A 20,739-nucleotide genomic window follows, 5' to 3' on the forward strand; every position below is an offset into this window, starting at 1 on the left:
GCACCAGCACTCACATCTGATAGGTCAGCTCTGGGGAATTTCCAATCAAGAACTATGGTAAACAATTGTTAGACTAACTTTCATGAAATCCAATGTAGCTGGATATTTAGAACCAGCTGGCTGAACATGGTCATGTTGCTAGTCATTAATAGCCGTGCATTTTTAAAATGCGTTGCAGGCTAGGACCTGAGGTTTTGTGATGATATTTGGTTTTCATTCAACTAGAGACATTTCCACTTCAGTGTTAATGTACAGGCACGACATACATTCAGAATCAACCGCTACATGTAAGTAACCAGCGGTCATTAGTCAAATGCCCATCTTGTGTTGAAATGATGTACAGTCTGGTGTCTTAATGTTCTCAAACAACAATTAAGTGCAGTCAAATGTCAACCTCTTCAGGACATCCACTTGTCTGTTTGAATTATCAACCAAGCAGAGAGATTGCTGCTCTTTACCTGTCCTGCTTTCTACCTGGTTATTCGTGTCTCTTTCTCATTAGTAATTGGATTATTTTTGTTTGTTTTATTTTTGGTTTCCTTCAATCTAATAAAAAAAATGGTTCCTCTCCTCCCCCCCCCCCCCCCCCCACATTCTCCTAGTGTGTAACGATCATTTGGGGAATTGTACGCTCGTCACTTTACAGATAATGATGAAAAGATGCCATGGAACAAGTAGTTAAAATAGGTTAGCTCATTCTGCATGCTTGCTCATGAAATTCCGATGATCAAACATCTTGGTTTTATCAAACATTCTGGCATTTACAAAAACAAAATTCCAAGGCTTGTTCCCCATATCCCCCCGCCTCCCCCCCCCCCCCCTCCCCTCTGTATATGTGCTTTATTGAGGCCTCGCTAGCCACAAACTGAAAGGGACTTTTAGAAAATGACTAAGTTGTCCCTCCGCTGTGCATTGATTCCCACACCCACGACCAGTAACCCAATACCCAATTCTCTTTATATCTTGTCATAGTTGGCAGATTGGATCGTGAATATTCTCCGAAAGAGTACCCGCCGTGTTTATGTCGATATTTAATACAAACTGAAATGCAATCGGGGGAATCAAGCAGCAAATTTTATTGAATTATGCCATCCAAAGCATCAAATATCCAGGGTGTTTATTTCAACTTTCAATGGCGGCAAGACTCATTGGCTCCTGAACAAGATGCTCCATTGGATTGGATTGTTCCTCCCGTTCTACTTCAAGCTTCAAGTGCAGTTATTCTTGTCACCCATTCCTTTTTTATATTTTAGGCTTGTGTCCCGTAAATGATGTGGTCAGATCATTAAGTCAGGAAGTCAAACATTTTCTTGGTCCAATTATTACCTCTTAGAATTCACATCATACCCTGGATCGAGGAGGCCTGCATCAGCCCTCCCATTCCCCACCACCCCACCCCCTCCTCCCTCTCCACCCCCTAAATGTCAGCTTACTCCAGGCTCTGAAGTCAATCCCTGATGGTCCTCCCTTGTCTTGCCCCAAATTGCCCCCAAATGCGAGAAGATCTCTCTCCCTTAGCACCGTGACAGTCTGAGTATCTGAGGGACGCTTTGATGCCCTGGTTTTTAATAACCAAGAGACGCTACGCTGCGGAGGCAGGGGCGGGTTAATGGCTTTGAACTTTACAACGATGTGAACAGTTTGTGAAAGCCGTTCCCCTATTTGACACCCACAGAGGATGCCGACGAAGACATGGACTGAAGGAGAGGACTAATGAATCCAAGCTGCATAATTCATCTAGTCTAGAACAGGCATTTTTTTATTCTTCTTTAAATACAGGGTGTCAAATTGAAATTGTACTTCGAAATTACATTTTTTTTTCGTCGGTTGTATGTGTGTGTTTATATGCTTTCAAGCTGTTTGAACATATAAGGTTGTCCAGAGATTTATCAAGAAAAAACAAACCCCCATACTCATTAAATCAACCAAACTTTTTTATCTTCTGTTAATATAACAGTTACCTGGATATTTGTGTGTGTATGATTCAAAAAGTGCAAGTCAACAGATGATGGATGGAACTGATTGTTTTACTTGGTGATAAAAAAGACTCTTAAGAGCATTTTCATTTTACCAGAAACAATGACTGTGACAACAATGCCGCCATGACAATACCCATGACAAAGGACAGTGGAGGCCATGAAGAAAAAGGAGACCATGAAAAATGTAAACATGGAAAGGGCAACAAAGTCAATGTTAGACATGACTCGTGTGACAAGAAAACATGACAAACCTGACAATGCCGCCATGACAATAACAACCATGACATAAAGGACACCTAAGGCAGTGGAAAGCATGAAGAAAAAGAAAAAAATGTCAAAGAAGCCATCACAGTGATGACCATGACTCAAATGATAAGAAAAAAGTGACAACCGTAACAAAGGTAAACCTACCAGAGAGATCTGAATGCAGAAGTACCTCTTCAGAAGTGACGAATAGACAGATCATGGCCATTTAAGCATCATTGCCACTGTGTGCTCGGCAGCTATGTGAAAATGTTCAAGGTTTGAGCACATTGTTTGTTTGTACTTGCCGCAATATTCGTGAGCCTGTGTGCTCACACAGTGTGTCCCGCACATTGGAGCTCTTGTTAGTAATCAAACAGCGCCCTCTAAGTTTGTGCACAGAGCTCATAGCCCCCTCTATCAATGAGATAAATGAAGATCATTTTTTTTCCAACCTGAACTTGCTCAACCTGGTTCCTAATCTCCCTCTTTCCCCATCTCCATGACAGGTCATGCAGGCCCAGGGTTGGGAAGCTGAAGAGACCCGACTGAAGCACCAGATTGAGATTCAAGACAAGCGACTGACGCTGCTGGATCAGAAGCTTGAGAAGACTGAGGCGGACTTGAGCGAAGTCCGCAGACTGCTTGAAGAGAACCAGAATCAGTACTCGGTGCTGGATAAGAAGTACCACAAGGCCAAGAAACTCATCAAAGACATGCAGAATAAGTAAGTCAGGGACGCTTGGCTATGTGCCACTTTAGGAGTGCACTTCTAAACATGCAAGCATTGAATGCAGTGAAAAAGTTGTGGTAGCTTCAAATGTGTGCCACGGTAATTGTTTTTATCGGGGCAATGCGACAAACGGACTTTAGAAAACTGCCTGAAATGGGACAGCGGATTTGAGCCACTCATCATCTTCCCTTGACTAATGAACTTCAGCCTTCCCTGTCTAGACTGTTTTCTCATCCAGTGATTTTACTGACCTTTCTCCTTTATTTCCAGCAATCTTCAGCTGTTCATGCAAAATCAATGCAGTATTCATTCACTTCAAAGAAAATATTTATTAAATTTTGATTGATTTGGGGAATAGCTTTTGAGTTTATCATTCCCTCAATTGTTGTTAATCCCAATGCTGCTGCTTTGGGGGATATTTATTCAGGCAGTCCCTTTCAATTTTTCAAAAATAAATTTCCTGTTCATATCGTTTCCTGCGTACAGTAGGTCCCATTTACATATAGCTTCCAATGTTGAGTATCTATGATTGAAGGTTTTAGTTTTTCATTGTTAGAGATTCAACTAAGCTAGATTTGTTTTTGTTGTTTAAATTCGATAGAATCATTTTGGTTAAAGTTCAAAACAAATTGAACAGAAAATCAAAGTTGAACCTAACAAATAATTCCTGTTTTTTGTTTTGTTTTAGAAGTTCAGTATAGAACTGTTTTCAGAGTTTAAGGTTGATTAATTTTAGGCATCACTTAGGCTCAATTCCAGCCATCAGAAATGTATTTAGTGACTCACTGCACGTGACTGTTGTAAATAAGTAGATTGAGGGGAATTTGAGGTTGATGATAGTAGAATGCCTAATGCAGAACGTCTCGCTGACAGAGTCAGTGGAAGTTGGTCTTGTTTTGAAAAGTTTGATATGTCTGTTGGTTGGGAGAGTTTGTGAAGGAGCAAAGTGTCTTCCTGAATCCTGGTGAAGGCAGCCAATCAGACTTCGGTATTTAATAGAACATTTGCTCATGAGAATCTTAGAGATGTAGAAAAGTATATATAACACCCCCCCCCCCCCCAGGTACGAAGACCAATAGAGCATAGCAAGAGCAGCAGGATAGTGAGAAGATGTTAACTTAGTACATTAGTACATGTAACAATAATGTACATACGTACATGTATATACATGTATACAATGAAACGCATCAGGGGTTGCTAGTTAAACTTGACCAAAACATCAAGTAATCTGTGCACGCTATTGCTTCTGTCACAGAGGTTTTCTTCAGTCGCAAAAGCATAATCCGTCACAGGTGCTTTGTACAATAGCGTGGACAATCTTTTGCATACACAAGTTAGCATGAGTAAAGGGATTCAAATATAAATGAAGAAATTGGAAAAAGAAAAAAAAGTTTTCTATGTGCAGTGTATATAATGGACTGTATAATACCAAGTTGAATATGTTTACGTAGGGTTATAATCAATGGTTGTACCCAAGCAACATTTCCAGCTTTCTAATATACTGCATGTAAACACTCCAATGCCTAGAACACTTAGCGGCAGGCAAAGATAAACCTCATCAATCATAATATGCTAGTCCTAAAGGAAACGGTCGGGTACCGGTCTGATTGCCAAACGCTGGGTGGTTGTCAGCATTAACCACTTAACTGGTGTCACTTTGGTACTGGCTATTAAATTGTCGTTGAGATCCTAGCTTTTTTTTATTACTGTTATGGAGATGACGTTGTACTTGACAATTAAATGCATACTTGCGTCATTGGCATCGCTATTTCCAGCACGACTGCCTCATGTTCTGCAAAAAAGTGAATTTCCTCCAATTAAGGGGGGAGGGGAGTGGAGAATGGATGCGAACGATTTATGCTCTGCAGCGGAGGGAAGACCTCAAACATGAAGCCGGTTTCGATTAACCAGGAAACCACATTTGCATGATCTGAATTGAAAACAAAAGTTGATGTAAAAAATGTATTCAGGAGTGAGCAGGCCACGACACTCTCTCAAGACAAAATCTGTCAATGAAAGATTTTATTTCTTTCAATGAAACAAACTTGATAGATACAACAGTAGGCAACACATAATGAAAAAACTCGGCTTCTAAAATAAATGCCCGTAGTAATCAACCTTCAACATTGCATGATTGTTACAAAGAAATCCATCTGGATATGGTTAAAATTTCACATTTGTTTTATTTCAAAACCCTGCATAAAGAGTCGACTTTGATTTCCTTTTATTCAGTCAATAAAGATCAAGATTTGAGTGTTTGACATAACTTACTCGTGTGATTGATTCCACATACCATCCAGTAATCCTTTTTCTTTCTTCTCAGGGAGGAGGAGTTTCAGACTAAAGAGAAGGAGTTTAAAGAAGAGAAGGAACGAATGAAACAGGAGCAGTTGAGAGAAAAGATGAAATTAGAAGCAAAGGTAGCTATTGACAAACAAAGTCACTCATATATTTACTATTTTACACTGGAAGATAAACACCGTTTCACTTGTGGTGCAGTAGGCAACCCATCCACTAACAAATAATCCTTGTCATGTTTTTTTCATATTTTATGGTGAACATCACATTCTTTTTGTAACCTTAGGCGATGTTGTCTTCAATAAATAAGAATAAATCAAATCCACTCGTATTTCGAGGAATTTACATGTAGCATGGACTAGGAAGACCTAGGCCCAATATCAGGTGGCTGCTTTATGGAAAAGTAAATGTTTTTTGCTCAGCGAAAATTTCGCAAGGCATTATGGCTAAAAATAATAGTTTCTGTGCTTACTATATTCATTACCAGTTCAATCAAAGTGACGGTCATCTTTCTCAATGTGCTTAGATTCAGGAGCTTGAACTGCAACTGTCCAAAGGATCAAGGAAGGTGAGAAGCCTGGAGGGATCGGATGAGATCCAAGCAGATCAAGATTCCAGCTCACCAGACAATGGAGGTAAACAACAACAACAAAAACAACTGCAAATGCCGGCCATACTGCTATTTCTGGCTTGTTATTTTATTTTGGATAATTCGCTTTCAACTTTCATGACAAGCAATTAATGCAGTCTGCATTGTGGGAGAACTTAGTTTTCCTCAGTTTTGCATCTTGTGAACTAATAATAAAGCTTTTAACTGTTTTGTTTTTTTGTTTTTTTAGTTTTCTTTTTCTTGCCTTATTGATTTTGACCTTGATATTAAACTCATGATACGTTTATAATTAAGCAAAAATATCTTTAGAGATATTACTTTATATATTCCTTGTAACTGAGCATATTTCTGTCATACCTTACCAATCATGTGTTTCATGTGAATATGGGTTACTCCTTTTCATGAATATGCAAATACAACTGTTACTGCAAGTATTGGTTAATGAATTCACATAAATTCCCCATGATTAATACATGCGAGGTTACTTTAGGCAACGCCCTCTCATGAATATGCATTATGTGAACGCCTCCCCTCAAAACCATTGCACAGATGAAGGTGTCATCTTGATCCGCCAATCTGGCTTACCGTCCTTTGAAGAGATTCTGGATGCAGCGGGTGGCAAAGCCATCCTCATGGATGACTCCCCCGAAGGTGAGACCAAACTCCGCCCCTCCATTTCCCACCTTCATCCAACAGGCATTCATCTCCACTCCCTGCCTAGCTCACATACATGTATATTCATTGATTAGTTCATTTACAGAACATGAGAGCACCTTTAACTTTCAACCCTTCATATAGGTGCACATCTCACACAAATTAATGATATAAGTTCAAACATTCTTAAAGATTTATTCACAGCTTACATATGATGTAAATTGGTGTATAGTGTGTTTGTTTGGGGGAGGCTGGGCCCAAAAAAACGTTGCTTGATTGATTTCTCACAGATTCCTTTACATATTCGAAAATAATCTATTATTATGCACAAAAATGTACCATTCTCATTTTAAGAAGTCATTAATAAAAACCAGACTGGAGTAGGTTTTAAAAAGTATTCTCGGCAGTTCATGCATGTCAGCATAGTGGCTCTTTCCCCAGGGACAAAGTAGCTGACAATTTGTGGGTAGATGTTTGGGAATCTTTGCATGACAAGTATTAGAAGCAACAAGCCATTTGCAAGCAAACTGGTATGAGGCTATGCCCTTTGTGATTCAACTTTGAATAAAACTGGAAACTCTTGTTGAAATGTTGACATTTTGAATTAAATCGACTGAAAAGACATTTTTGCTGTATCACATGATTTAGTGCAAGCTCTTGCACGATAACATAAGAAGTCCAACACAAATACTCGTCACATTGCTCAAGAGTTGCCACAAATACCATGAATATTCAACAGCAGAAGGTTCCTGGTACATTTGAACTGCGTCCAAAATTATATGGCTATGGCTAAGTCACTTCCCATAGACATGTGTTACTGCCAGCCATAGGCAATTCATACACAGCCAGTGGCTTACCCTCATATCATATGGAACATAAGCTAGGACCCAGCTCTATGGGTACAGTAACAGATCGGACTTGCACTGAAGTAATCAACTCACAAGTAATATAGGCAGTGATCTTAGAAAAACAAGTTGCTTAATTTGTAACTTGAGACTGGATGACTTGTGATTGACTTGTGATTGACTTGTGATTGACTTGTGATTGACTTGTGATTGTTTTTTGGCTGACCGCAAACCTGCAACAGTGTTTTACATCTGAGGAATTGAAATCCATACCCAAATGTGATAAACGTATTTGTAACAAAAATATCAACATCATTCAATTTAACTTGTACATGGCTAAATCCACATCAGTCTTTCACAATTGAGACATGACTAGTGCATGGAGGTTGTTTCATTCGTGGACTTTATTTTGATATTCGGTAGGCCTACACAGTTCTGATGTGGCAGTGAAATCTTTACTTACACCTGGTCATTTCTGAACACCAGAGGGCAGCAGGCATACCTTACCCTCGACAATCTGTGCATAGTTTCCCTATAAATTTACAGCAACAAAAAAGCATTCCCTTGAGATCATAGTTCTTGAATACTATCAGCTGCAGGAGATATTTAGGATTCCAACTTTTTGTGGCCATGGTTCAATTATTGATTCTGTTGAAGGAAAGTCAAATTTTTAATATGAGGCCGCATCTTAAAGTATTTCCAATTAGTGTGGACATTTCAAAACTTCTAAATGATTCTGAAGAAAGAGATGAAGGCAAAAACCGGAGACAAGGCCAGATTCGGAAAACCCTTGGAGTAGATGAGTCTTTTAGTTACTTTTATGGTTTCTGGGTATTCATCATTCACTTGCACCTACTAGTCTCGTATTAGTCAATTTTCATTCTCATATTTAACCAATCTCCTACGGTCTTTTCGCTTATCATTTCCGCTCACTTCTTGCCCTTTACCTCTCTTTCACTTCCCTTCCAACGCACACCGGTATTTATATTTGTAGTTGAGTGGGAATGGGACTTTGACGGTGACCAGTTAATGTGTGGTAAGCTGAACTCGCCAACACTCTATTTTTTCTCTCTCGCATTCTTTGTCGTCGTGTTGCATTCTAGATGTTTTTGTGTTGAAAGTCGAAAGTCTGTGGCATGCACTATTTTCTTGGATCAGCTGAATCCATCATTTCCAATATCCCATGTTTGCCATCAAACACTTGAATAACATTGTGCAACAGTCTTAGAAAATTTGGAAATGTGTAGTTTTTGTGACTTCCATTTGCATGTTTTATGCCTGAGCTGTCGTTATTATCACCACCAATTTAACAGACTAATAATGAAACTGCTTACCTTGTTCCCATTTGGGCCTAATAATTTTTTTTTTTCGTTTGAAATGTTCCATATTGAAAGAAACAGGTGTGATTTTGTATTATGAAATACCTCCCACCAGCAAATAAGAAACTGTTAAGCTCTTTAATCATTAAATCCCAGGCAATCTTAGACTTAAACTGAATGCTTTTATTTATTCATATGGAGATGAACTTTATTTTAAGTAACATGTGGAGCAGGCAGGATTTTTCTTAACTCGATAATGCCACGCTCTTAATTTCCAATCCCCCAATTTGAATGGACCTTGCCATCTTGATCCATGGATCGTATCACCCAATCTAAATGCAAAACTAGGGATTTGATTAGCTCAATTAATTGACAGGTTCCTCTACTGATATGTAAAGTAGGACAATTCTAATCAAATTAACTTTAAATAGACCTTTTTCCCTCATAAGTTAATCCAGTAAAGATAATTGGATTTCTATTTAAATTTTAAATACATTTTTTCCTCATTTGATACTCACTTAATATTGAAAACAATTAGTTGTCATTCGTAACCTTTGACCTCAAGGTTGGACTGTCTTTTTTGTATGAACTAAATAATGTTGAAAATGTCAACCCAGATAGTACACCAACATTAATTATGTTGTAGATTAAGTGAACCAATGTAATTGAAAACACATTTTTTTCATCCATCTTATCCAATCTCTTCCCTCCAAAAAAAAAAACCCTGCAACATCAAACTTATCAAATTACACTGTGTGGCATTTCAAACTAATTATCCAATGCACTTTGTATTTCAATTTCAAACTCAACCGATGTCAAATCAACCTTCCCTCTAAGTGTAGTCAACTCAAAGCCTTCCAAAAGAAAATGATACAATTTAGGTTTGATTAGGATTTAATGACAGATTCCTTGTATGCCCCAGTAAATAAGCCTGTCCAAGAACACTGACGCCTAGGAATCTGTGTTTGTGAACTAGTTTATGAAGAAGACACCGGTCTGATTACTCCCTGCAAATTGGTCAGTCGCTGCTCCTAAATGTCAGGGTAATAGCTTGGGACGCGCAGCTCACTGATTGCACGGTTGATAACGTAAATGTTACATGCTCTCCTTCTGTCTGGTATCCACTTCATGCACATTGATTCCCCTGGGCTATAGATGTACCCGTGGACGTGGATTATTGCCGCTTGTCAAGCAAATCATCAGTGGAAATCATCAGTTCACCACCGTTCACCTTGCACCAATCAAAGCCTTGCAAGTAAGCAGGTGTAGCTGGGAGTACACAGCACTAACCACTCTTTCAACAAGTGGTATAAGAACGCAAGAGTTTGGCAAAGGAAAGAATTGCTCCCAAATATTGAAAATGGCTCCTTAAAATCAACTCCCTCTGCATGTCTTTGTCAGATTGTTAGTTCTATCCAAATGACAATTGCTTTCACAATATGACGGCAAGAATGGAACATTCTAGAATTGCTTGTATCAAATTAACTTGTATAATCACTGTAGGATGTGTATTCTTCAGAAAGATTTGTCTGTTTTGGCTTTTAGTTTTTTTATTCGCACCTGCATGTTTGTTTTGCATGAAGTCTTGAAGATTAACATCCCTCCCTTTTTTTCTGGCTTGAAAACCCTTTTTGATTCATTTTGCATGTGATCGGTGAAAGTTGTCTGGAAAATATCAAAGTTCCTTTGCTTCTTTCTTTTCATTTAGTAGGTTAACAAATATTCCATTTTGTATATTCCCATTGAAAGCCTCCCTCTGTTACATGTACCTTGCCCTTACCCCACCCCACCCCAGCCCCACCCATCCCACCCCCTGTTGTAGTTGGTAGTCTCAATCCATTTAATTTGTATTTGATCGACCTGTAGTTAGACCTCAGTGGTTTAAAGTATAATTTTATCATCACTTGCTTCAGACTGTTATTACTCGTATTAGGACTTATTTTCATCAAAATCATCAAAGAGTCATTGTCAGGTATGCCTTTAAAATCTGTGAGAGGCATTGCCAAGCCTGTAGGAGTTATTTGCAGCATCCATATTAAGAAGTGGTGCAAGTATACGTGTACATGCACCTTTGGAAGCGGCTGACGTCAAGACACTGCACTGCTGCTGACCATAGTGGAGTAATGCAGCCGTAATCAAGGCTTGCAACAGTCCTAACGAAATCAACAGGAATCATTATCTAATGAAAACTAGTTATTAAAATCTGCAAGAATCAGATGAAATTCGAGCAGGCACCATAACGTTTGATATGTTCACAAGACCTGGGCCCAATTCAAATGCTCTGCATACCATTTAGTGAAAAAAAATGCCTGGCATACATCTACATGTACATTGTGCTTGGATGAAATATATTTACTGTACGGCCAGCATATTCACAGGTTAACAAGGAATTTAGCTTGCACGTTTGCATACATCCAGTAACAAAGGATCGGGTAATAACTGAGTTAGTGAATAAGCTGTACACAGAATGGCAATCTAAGCACATAATTTTGTGGTTAGCAGATCATGAAAACACACCAATGCCAAATCAACAGGAATGATAACCAATTGTATAAACAGGTCTAAGCAAAATTGATCAACAACTCTTTCAACGGTGCCAGGGGTTTAATGTAAGTCGCAACATCATGTTTTTGAATTTCTTACCACAGCTTCCATCATCCCTCTGGAGAGCAGCAGGACCTTCTCTCAGGCTCCGCCCACTAAGGTGGAGGAGGTGCATCCGGACAGGGAGGCAGAGTCGGAGGGGCAAGATGAGGAGGATGGAGAGGACGAAGATTCTTCAGGAAACGAGGGAGGTTACGACGTGTCGCAGGACCTGGAGGAGGTTGAGCTTGAGATGAGTCTAGAGGCTGACTTGAAAGAAGCCCACATGCTGGTGAGATGCTAGTCTGAACACTTGACTCAAAATGATGGGCCATGGCAGGCCATTTCAAATCTGATAACAGCCAGTGCGTCGATTGTCAGATTAACCTAGGATGTAGGGTTCAACCTAATATAAATATCTACGCGTGTACCAGTACGCTGCTGCATTAATCATGATGCATGAGTGTGCAGGAGAAGTAGGCCAATCAAACTAAAGGGGAGATGGCACAGCCAAGACATAGCAACCAATAAGATAATAGAAACATGGGTCCGTTGCCTGTCCTCATATACACATGTGTGTTATCACGCCAGGTCTCCGGTCTGGAGAGATACGAAACGGAAGTCAGGAAACTGCCCGAGGGTGTGGGGGGGGGGGGGTGGGGGATTGCCAAGATAAGTGTGTATGGGGGAGTCATTGAAGATAGGTCATCTAGGAATGTGGGAGAACGTTTAGACTGGAGTAGCGTTAATGGATTGGCATGGGTCCAATAAGAAGAGAAGACTTTTACATTTGAATGACGCATTTCAGTTGATGGATTTGTGTGGGTTACAAGGAGAAATGTTACAGGCCATTGACGCAAGTTGTTCAAGAGATTTGTTTTGGTCAAATAAAGAAATCTTTTTGTTCAAATGTTGCATTCAACATTTACATATAAATAACGTTAATTCTTTTATGGATTAAGGTACAAATTTATGGTAGCACCATGTGACAAGTTTTTTTGTGAGGTTCTAAAAAGAGCCCGGGGAAACTTAACATTTCAGACAGTACACTATCAGTCGTTTTTGGATTTGTGTGGGTCAATACAAGAGACTTTGACATTCAATTGATGCATGACTTCTAATGGATTTGCGTGGGTCGTGTAAAAAAAGAGACACCTGCAATGCGCAATCAAATGTCACCATTGAACTTTTGTAGGTCAAACAATTCGAAAACTTTGCATTTGTTCTTGTGACGTATTCATTGAAAATGTCACTCCTACACAGTTTGTTTAATACTGGTCATTATGGTAATGGTTTGGCATATTGGCTTTCCGGAACCTGTTATTTATCTCATTGTTTATTAATAGTGGCGGTTCTTAAGTTAGAAATAATGATGGACTCTTGATTTCTGAACAATTTGACTATATTCCACTTAATTTTCCACTTTGGAACTTCCCCTATTGAAGATTGTATCTCAGTGGTGATAACAGCAAAAAGTAAATTAGCACAATTTATTTGTCACTGCGTATCAGGACCTCATTTCCCGCCCAATTGATTGTCTCCATAGCAACAGCAGCAGGAGTGGTTTGAGCACATTCCAGACACCGACATGCTGGATACCAGCATGGAGAAATCTAAGATACAGCTGGTCACTGGTAACAACAGCATGCTGGCCGGCCGAAAGAAACCCACCAAAGCCCACCTGGCCCAGAATGCATTGCAGTCTGGCAATCTGATCATGAAGCAGCCGATCACAGAAGAGGTAATGGACACCAAGCTTGATCATAATATGACGTCAGTTTGTAAGGGGTATATTCTCAGTGCTGTCACAAGCTTGTCGCAAGCTTGTCTGAGTGGGATTTGAACCCACCACCTCCTGCTTTCTAGAGCAGGTGTTTTAACTACTTGACCACCAAGCTTGCCCGGGTCGACCATCATTAAAACCTTTTTTGGTTTGTGTACACATACTTCACCCTTTGACTTCCCCGTCAATCATACCGACCGCTGACTTTGAAAACAAGGTTTACCTATCGTAATAGTGATTTAGACTTCCCTCTCATCAATTATGTTTCACCTTTACTTTGCATATGAAAGAATGTGGTTTTTCAAACCTCTGCTTTAGCTCAGGCCCAAGAATAACTTTTGGAGCTTTAATAAATCAAACCCATTGGAATACTCTCAAATGTTGAAACTATTGTAGAATATAATGTTCCTGAGCTAGAAAATTGGCCAATATTGAGCTGGGGACCCAGGTCTCAGACCCAGAAATCCCTTGATGCTGTAGATAAAGCCAAGATTTGGCAAAACTCCAAGAGATGTTTCCCTTTCAGAGCCCATAATAGGGGTAACTGGATCAAAATATAAACCCCCTGACTCAATTCTGGTTCATCCTTCTAAATCAAAACCAGTCCACTTTCCAAACTGACTAATACATGTACTTTTGCCTGTTTTTCCTTTGACCTCAGTCATGACTCATAGCGTTCTGTCCTTTATGGAAGTAAATCAATTTAAGCTAGGGGTTCAGGATGTCAAAGTTGGAATCCTGTGGCAGTAAGTAAACACAGAAACTAGTAGTACGTCATGAGCGTTGTTGGTCACTCTTGATTTTAATCCCAACTGGTATGAAGTTAAGAGCACCTCTCTAAACATTACTTGGACGTTAGGAATGAATTCACTTTGTGTGTCGGAGAGGCTGTTTCCTCCTGCATCACAATACTTGTTTCCAGTTTCACAAAGTGTTTGCGTTGTGTGTTGGGGAGTTAACGTTGGATTCAAACTTCTGCTCTCAGGTATCAAACTCAAAGCTGCTATTTGTTCAATTAAAAAAAATATATATAGAACAAGTTTTTGCCGTTTATGTCATAACTTTGGATGCGTGTGTTAAGGCTTAACTGGGTTTGACCGGAATCACCCAAATGATTGTTATAAGTCCCATGAGTTTTAACCCATCCAGTGTAAGTTGTTTGTCCAAGTTTTGTGCAATGTTTTTATTCCCTGATGTAGAAATGCGACAGGCCGCCTTCAGTCTTCTGCTTTGACTTTCTGTGCGAGAAGCTGCTTAATCAACTGAATCACAAACCGTCGATTGTGAGTCGGCATTCAGCCAAAGGTTTGCAAGGTTGCCTGACCAAGCAACTGCATGAGAAGAATCACAGCATGCTGTCTTAATTTAGACTAAAATCTTAACAAATTTGTGATTATTTTTCCCCTCCATTTGTAGCATCCAACGAGCAACGGAAGCCCCAGACAAGGAAGACATCCGGTCTCTGTCCCGAATCTGCCTATGAATGGTTCCCCCTTGCTCAGACACAGAGAACAGGCCAGTCGGGGCTCTCCTACCTCCACCAGAGTTCAGGTGCTTCCGGGGGGTACCACAGTGCAACCTGGGGACGGGAGATCATCACCCAAAGTGCCTCCAAAACAGAAGAGTAAACCGGATATACGGGTCACAACTGGTGAATCGTCGTAAGTTGATCACGTTTCGTTTCTCTTATCACCTCATGGCTTGTGTTGCTGCATTTTGTGTTTTTGCTGAAAGGGACTTTTTTTTTCAATTTTAGGATTGTGGAATGAATCACATTTTTACTTTGATCATAAGTAACTTTAAAAGAATTTGCCTCTTCATCTGAAACATGTGTAAAATAACAATATCCAATTTTGTTTCAAAGTAATTTACTTGATATTAAATGCGAGGAATATGCAGTTAGTTATCAGTAACTGCTTGTAAGGAACTAAGCAGTCAAAGCTGACCGCAGGCTTTTATCTTTAACGCTGCTGCATCATGTTGCATTTGAGTTCATGGCAAGCCAGACATTCTGTTAATAGCATGACAAATTATGTCCTTGTCTTCAGGTTTTAACAATTCCACTTTTACAATCAATTGTTTCCAAAACAAACCAAACTTAGTCAGTGTTTGAAGAGTCACATTTCTAGTGTCCCAAATGACAACCATCACAGAAATTAACTTCAAACCCTAACCCCCTTGAGTGATTTACTAGGAACCTTCCTCACTCTTGCAAAATCCAACACCATATGGTAAACTCAACACCCAAACTGTTGGACTCTGATTATGGTGGTATGCCTGACCCCATGTAAAGCATAATCAGTTACTAGTGCAGTACTCACTCCAACAGATTCCAACAAAACATGCAGTTGGATTTTGATTGGGGTGGTTAGGGTTAATTGAACGATTGTGCTGTACCTCTAAAGCTGTTTTATTATTGTCTGTTTTGCAAGATTATTTTGGCACTGCATCATCTCAAGCGAATGAATAAATAATTCAAACTGAGCCAGTTTTTCTTGGTTGTTGCAATAATGATTTGCATTTTTTTTTAATTTCAACCCCTAATGTATCCTGTAAAGAAAAAAATCTGTTTCTTGATTTGCTTCTTCTTGTTTCTTTCCTCCGCCTTGTTTTTCTTTTCTCTTCTGTTTTTCTTCATCTTTTTGCATCTTTCTGCAAAAAAAATTGCTTAACATGGCTATCATCAGCTTCACTTGCAGCCCCTGGATACGCAGGTAAACCTTGTCGCAAAATGGCCGCCTTGCCTCACCAGTGCTGTTCTTTCCCCTTTTTGTCCTCTTTCTAATCATCTTTGTTTTTGTTCTAGCATAAATTTCCCCCCTTAAGTGATTGTTTTTCCCCCTGATTTTGCATGATATTATTTTTCCTTTTTGTTTGGTGAGCATGGCTGTTTTCCAAGTTGTGTGTTAAACTTTCCTATTTGATAATTTAGATATTTTAGTTTATCCTTGTTTAAAAACCTCAGCTATACCATATTTCTGAGTGTGTTTTTGTTGATGTTGTTTTATAATCTTTTAGGTATTTTTTTTTTTTTTTTGGAAAGATAATTATTATCTTGTCCTGATTACAGTTTATATTATTATTACGGGAAATGGTTTTTCCAACTGTAATGACCCCTAACCCAAACTATTCCCTATCTTACCCCTACAAATTTTGGTACATTTATGTTTTGGACAACGAGCAATCAATCTAGCCTATTTGCGACACTAACAATTTGCCTCTAGATAGGAATTGTGACATTAGGGAGACATTGAAATGTCTCCAAAATGCGCAGTGTCTCCCTAAGATGCGACGAAAAATGTGTCCTTAAGAGTACATTAACAGGAATTTGTCGGGTGCCCGGCAAAAGGGCAAATGAACGTTCTAACGCAAAAATCGCTTTCAAGAAAATTGCATTGAAAGGCTCCTGTGTTCCCCCGCGCGTATTATACATCGTTTGAATTTGAAATTTGTAACAAATATAAATCGTATTTTTTGGAACAACTTGTATAAATTTCCGACAGAAATATTTAAATTTCATTAAAATATTTGCAGTTTTCTGCATATGCCCTTTTCCTGGGAACATTTTGGTGATAACGCGTTCGCACATAAGGTCGTACACACATACGCCCTTCTGCCAGGCACACGATGAATTCTAGTTACTCTTTCGGACATCTACTTACACAACCATCAAAACAGAAAATACTCTTCTATTTTATGATTGAAAATCATTATTTATGTTTATTTACTGGAGATAGATAATTAAGTGAAGTGTTCTTAAATGGAGTCTTGTCAGTGTCGACCCTATGCATTGCAGGGGTCTCTCAGGCTGTTCTTTGTTATGTTAATTAAGTAACAATGAATGCACACAAGGTTTACTCATGCTTATCATAGGGACACAAAACCATTGCCCTCTGACTCTGCCTTAACGCATAAGGTCTATATTCAAAAGGTAATTTATATACAATACAAAAGGTTAAAAGTGCTTCACCTGTATGGATGAACAGAGCTGGTGAAGTTAATAGCCTCTGTTTTGCAATTCCGTAATTCCATTTTCAGATGTGTATGCAACAAAGGAGAATAATTTGTATTGATGTATAAAATGTTCTCTTTGTTTTACTTTTTGTTTCAATTAATCTCAGATTTCAGAAGGGCTTATTACCGAAATCGCAGAAAAATCAAAATGTTATTCCCCTGTAGAATTTTTTTTTCTCTTCGTAAATATTTTAATATTAAAATAACACCCAACCCCTCCTGAAATCTCTCATTTTGGGGACGGACAAACACAGCAGTCCTTTAGATTTCCATATGGATGCCGTATATAGACAGCTAATCAGGTAAGGTACCCCGTCTCCCATCTATGCATCCAAGTACAAACATCGTGATTAGGCCCAAAAAAAAAAAACTATTCGGTCTCTGGTCAGACCAAAGTTCCGGAATTGACGCGGCCACGCGGCTTTTTTTTTTTTTTTTTGCTTTTTTTTTTTTCTTCAAGCTTGGATTGTACAGACAAGGTGGGGTACTTTTTTGCTTTTTTTGTGTCCTCATGTACATTGGTGTCCTCCATAATTTGCCTTGGTGCCCTCCATAATTTGCCTTGGTGCTTTCGATCATTTGCCTTGGTGCAATTTCCCATTCCTTGGTGCTCTTTGGTAAAAATAAATTGAGGAGGTGCGGAAATAGAGGGCGCTGTTGGAGCTACCGTGGAACATTTTGGAAAAAAAAAAGATCGACGCGCATGATTAAAATCGACGCGCGCGCTGACCAGAGACCGACTTATTTTTTTTTTGGCCTTACCATCCTTTTTTTTATTTTGAGTACATGACATCATTTTGAAAGGACACTATTTTATTTCATTTGTAGGGCCTGCTGTCTAGATGATCGTGATGCCTGCAACGTTTTGTTTCTTTCTATGGATGATGCATGTTTTTCTTGATATATACAGATCTCTGAAATCTCTCTATTGTCCATCCATCTATTAAGGAAAAAAGCCAAAAACAATGTCATTATAGTTTCTTGACCCATTTTTCAAATCCTATTAAAATACTTTATAGTATTTAAATGTGAATTGGAAATAACAGCTCATAAGAATTTAAAAATTGCGCACATAATATTGTTCACAACTATAAGTCTTTTGCACTAATATTAATTACGAGGCTTCGCCGCACCCTTGAAGGTTGACTTTGAATAATTATTGGGCTTATTTTGAATTTATTGGTGAGTTTAGAACTTGTTAAAAACTCTAGTCATGACTAATCAGTTCACAGAAGTCTACAATTCTTTAGTTGTCTTGAAGTATCACCTTTGCTGGCCTCTTTCTGTCCTGTGCCTCTTTCATCTCTCCTTAGGTTCAACTCCTCTCTCTTTCTAATTCCTTCAGAGTTTTGATACTCTCCTTGTCTCTTTAAGTTTCCATTCCGTTTAAATTTTCATGATGTTTTGATTATTGAAGCATGTTTTGAATGTTCATTATACCTTTAGCTTTGGTTGGTTAGACTAGGAATTATAAAAAAGGATAGAAATGTTTTTAAAAAAAAGTGAGGAATTTGGAAGATGAATTTAAAAAATGCCCTTGTTTATAAAGTGATAAAATGTTTAATTCTCCATTGTATCCTAACTGGAACAGCCAAAATGCAACCAAAGTTTCTGTTGTAGGAAAGTTGATATTGTCATTACATTCTTTGATGACAGGTAGTAAGTTTTATGTTGTAGCTGTTCTGTTACAATCATGTCATCAGAATATGACCTTTCATTTTGATGTACTAGTGAATGTTGGATGTTTTAGATGTAGATTAGAGAAAGAACGAACTTTCTGTTTTGTATTTTAAACCGACGTGAGATCATGGTTCTTTAAGCCCCTGTAACACTGTTGATTATTTCAACTTTGAGAATTGTTTTGTGATCATCATTGAAGGGATTTGAATTTGCTGTTCACATTCAAAATTTAATCTGAAAGTAGAATCTGCAAAATGTAAATCTATTTTTTAGGCCTGAGGTCTCCTCAGTGCCCACAATATTTTACAGAAGGGCTTCGAAATCACAACTTAAATATAGTCCACTAAAAAAAAACACTTTAGGCCAAAAAAAAAAAGTCTCCGGTTTCTGGTATGCGCGCGCGTCGCCGTAGCCATGCGCGTCGGCAAAATGAAAAAGTTTTTTTTCAATGAAAGATGATGTCTCAAAACCGCCAAACTCACTGGTTTGACTGGAATCCTGCTGCTGCACAATTTTAACGTGTTTTTAGATTGGGTTATGGTCGAGAATAAGCTTTATGTGGCCTCTCTGGACTCCCATATATTTGCACTAAGTTTAGTCGGGCACCATTTGCAGTCATCAGCCGGCATTTGAAGCAAAAAAATCAGGTTAAAAAAAAAAAAAGCCGCGTCGCCGCACCACTATTTGGGCAAGCTCCATACCAGAAACCGGAGACTTTTTTGGGGGGGCCTTATCTTTTATGCATGAAAACAAAACGTCTGAACCTTTTTACACTGGTTCCCATCTATGTAACACTTTGTATTCAGTCAACAAACAACATGAAGTTTTGTTGCAGCATGCCAAGTCTGGAGTATTCTATTAATGTAGTAGTAGTCGCCTTTTAGAAAGGCTGGAAAGTCACTGAAGGTACATGTAACTGGGGTGAGATTTGTCGGGATTTTTTAAAATCTAGAATTTGTGAGATTCTGTCATAAAGGTCTCTGTGCCGATGAATGCTTATAGCAGGTAAAGAAATCTTAACAAAAACAAGAGTTGTTTCAGCTGACTTGCCGAAACAGCTAATAAGGGGTAGCTTATAAGGCTAATACATACATATACCATAGACCCTACATGTACATTGCTCTTGGGCCCTCAGAGGCCCCCAAACACTCTGCTGATTATTTTGTGGATTGTTCATTTCCACCCAATCCCACCCCTGATGTATACATCAAAGTAAAAAGAAGATAAGCAAAACAATACAAGCAATCAGGGGGATCAAGGATGTACGTAGGTAAATGTTGGAGTCGTTATCATATTCGTTCTCGCGCAAGTACGCGATGTGAAAACCGACTTGATCCAGCTAGGAGACCTTGGACGAAAATAGGTTGTATTAGTAAAATTCGTTTTTTCCCATTTCCAACTGATTCTCATCTATTCTGAGGCAATTTTGTCAGTGATTTTAATAAACAGATCTAATAATTGAACCTTTAAAACAACTGATAAAATTAGACACAAATTGATACAGGTTTGCTTTCTGAATTTAATGATATATTTCTTCCTGTCCTTTCATCTTTGCTATAACCCAATAATTTTTTGACTCGCCAGCCGTGCTACTTGAGGAATAGGTTGACTAGCTCGCCGCTGTTTTGATTAGCATTTGGCTAGTGGGCTACTGCTAATTTCAAACCCTGCTCTAGTGTACTTCTGCTAAAATTATAATTGCTTCAATTTATTGTACAGTCACCATTTTGGTTGAAAAATAGAGTTTTGACTGTTGTGTTTATTTGAAATTACTAAATTATATTGACATATCCATCCTCCTTCATAAAATAATGAATTTGATCAACCACTGTTGTGTATTACTGCATGCTTCACTTGTTTTTAGGCACACACTAAACACAACTCAAGTCCCTGCCTTTGTTACTTAAATCAATATACGTTCGGAAAAAAAATCTCAAATTGCCAGGAAATTCTACAAAACCACGCCCTCATTTATCCCTCATTTATTTATTTAGCTCT

The 20,739-nt window shown here is 38.7% G+C and overlaps 1 protein-coding gene across 7 annotated transcripts in view; it reads left to right on the forward strand.

Moving 5' to 3' along the window:
• LOC119741614 (neurabin-1-like) overlaps positions 1–20,739 on the forward strand; it is an 89,614-nt gene that overhangs the window by 60,460 nt on the left and 8,415 nt on the right. For 4 of the 7 annotated variants that reach the window (XM_038217434.1, XM_038217436.1, XM_038217438.1 and 1 more), the window contains 9 exons: positions 2,732–2,949; positions 5,279–5,375; positions 5,780–5,888; positions 6,413–6,514; positions 8,357–8,398; positions 11,330–11,556; positions 12,811–13,005; positions 14,464–14,708; positions 15,735–15,761. In XM_038217434.1, the coding sequence (XP_038073362.1) occupies positions 2,732–2,949; positions 5,279–5,375; positions 5,780–5,888; positions 6,413–6,514; positions 8,357–8,398; positions 11,330–11,556; positions 12,811–13,005; positions 14,464–14,708; positions 15,735–15,761 (1,262 nt within the window). The remainder of the gene's footprint in view (positions 1–2,731; positions 2,950–5,278; positions 5,376–5,779; positions 5,889–6,412; positions 6,515–8,356; positions 8,399–11,329; positions 11,557–12,810; positions 13,006–14,463; positions 14,709–15,734; positions 15,762–20,739) is intronic. The other 3 variants (XM_038217435.1, XM_038217437.1, XM_038217440.1) reach the window with 3 other exon arrangements.

The sequence above is a fragment of the Patiria miniata genome, unplaced genomic scaffold (genome assembly GCF_015706575.1).
Source record: "Patiria miniata isolate m_02_andy unplaced genomic scaffold, ASM1570657v1 HiC_scaffold_5, whole genome shotgun sequence".
Lineage (NCBI taxonomy): Eukaryota > Metazoa > Echinodermata > Asteroidea > Valvatida > Asterinidae > Patiria > Patiria miniata.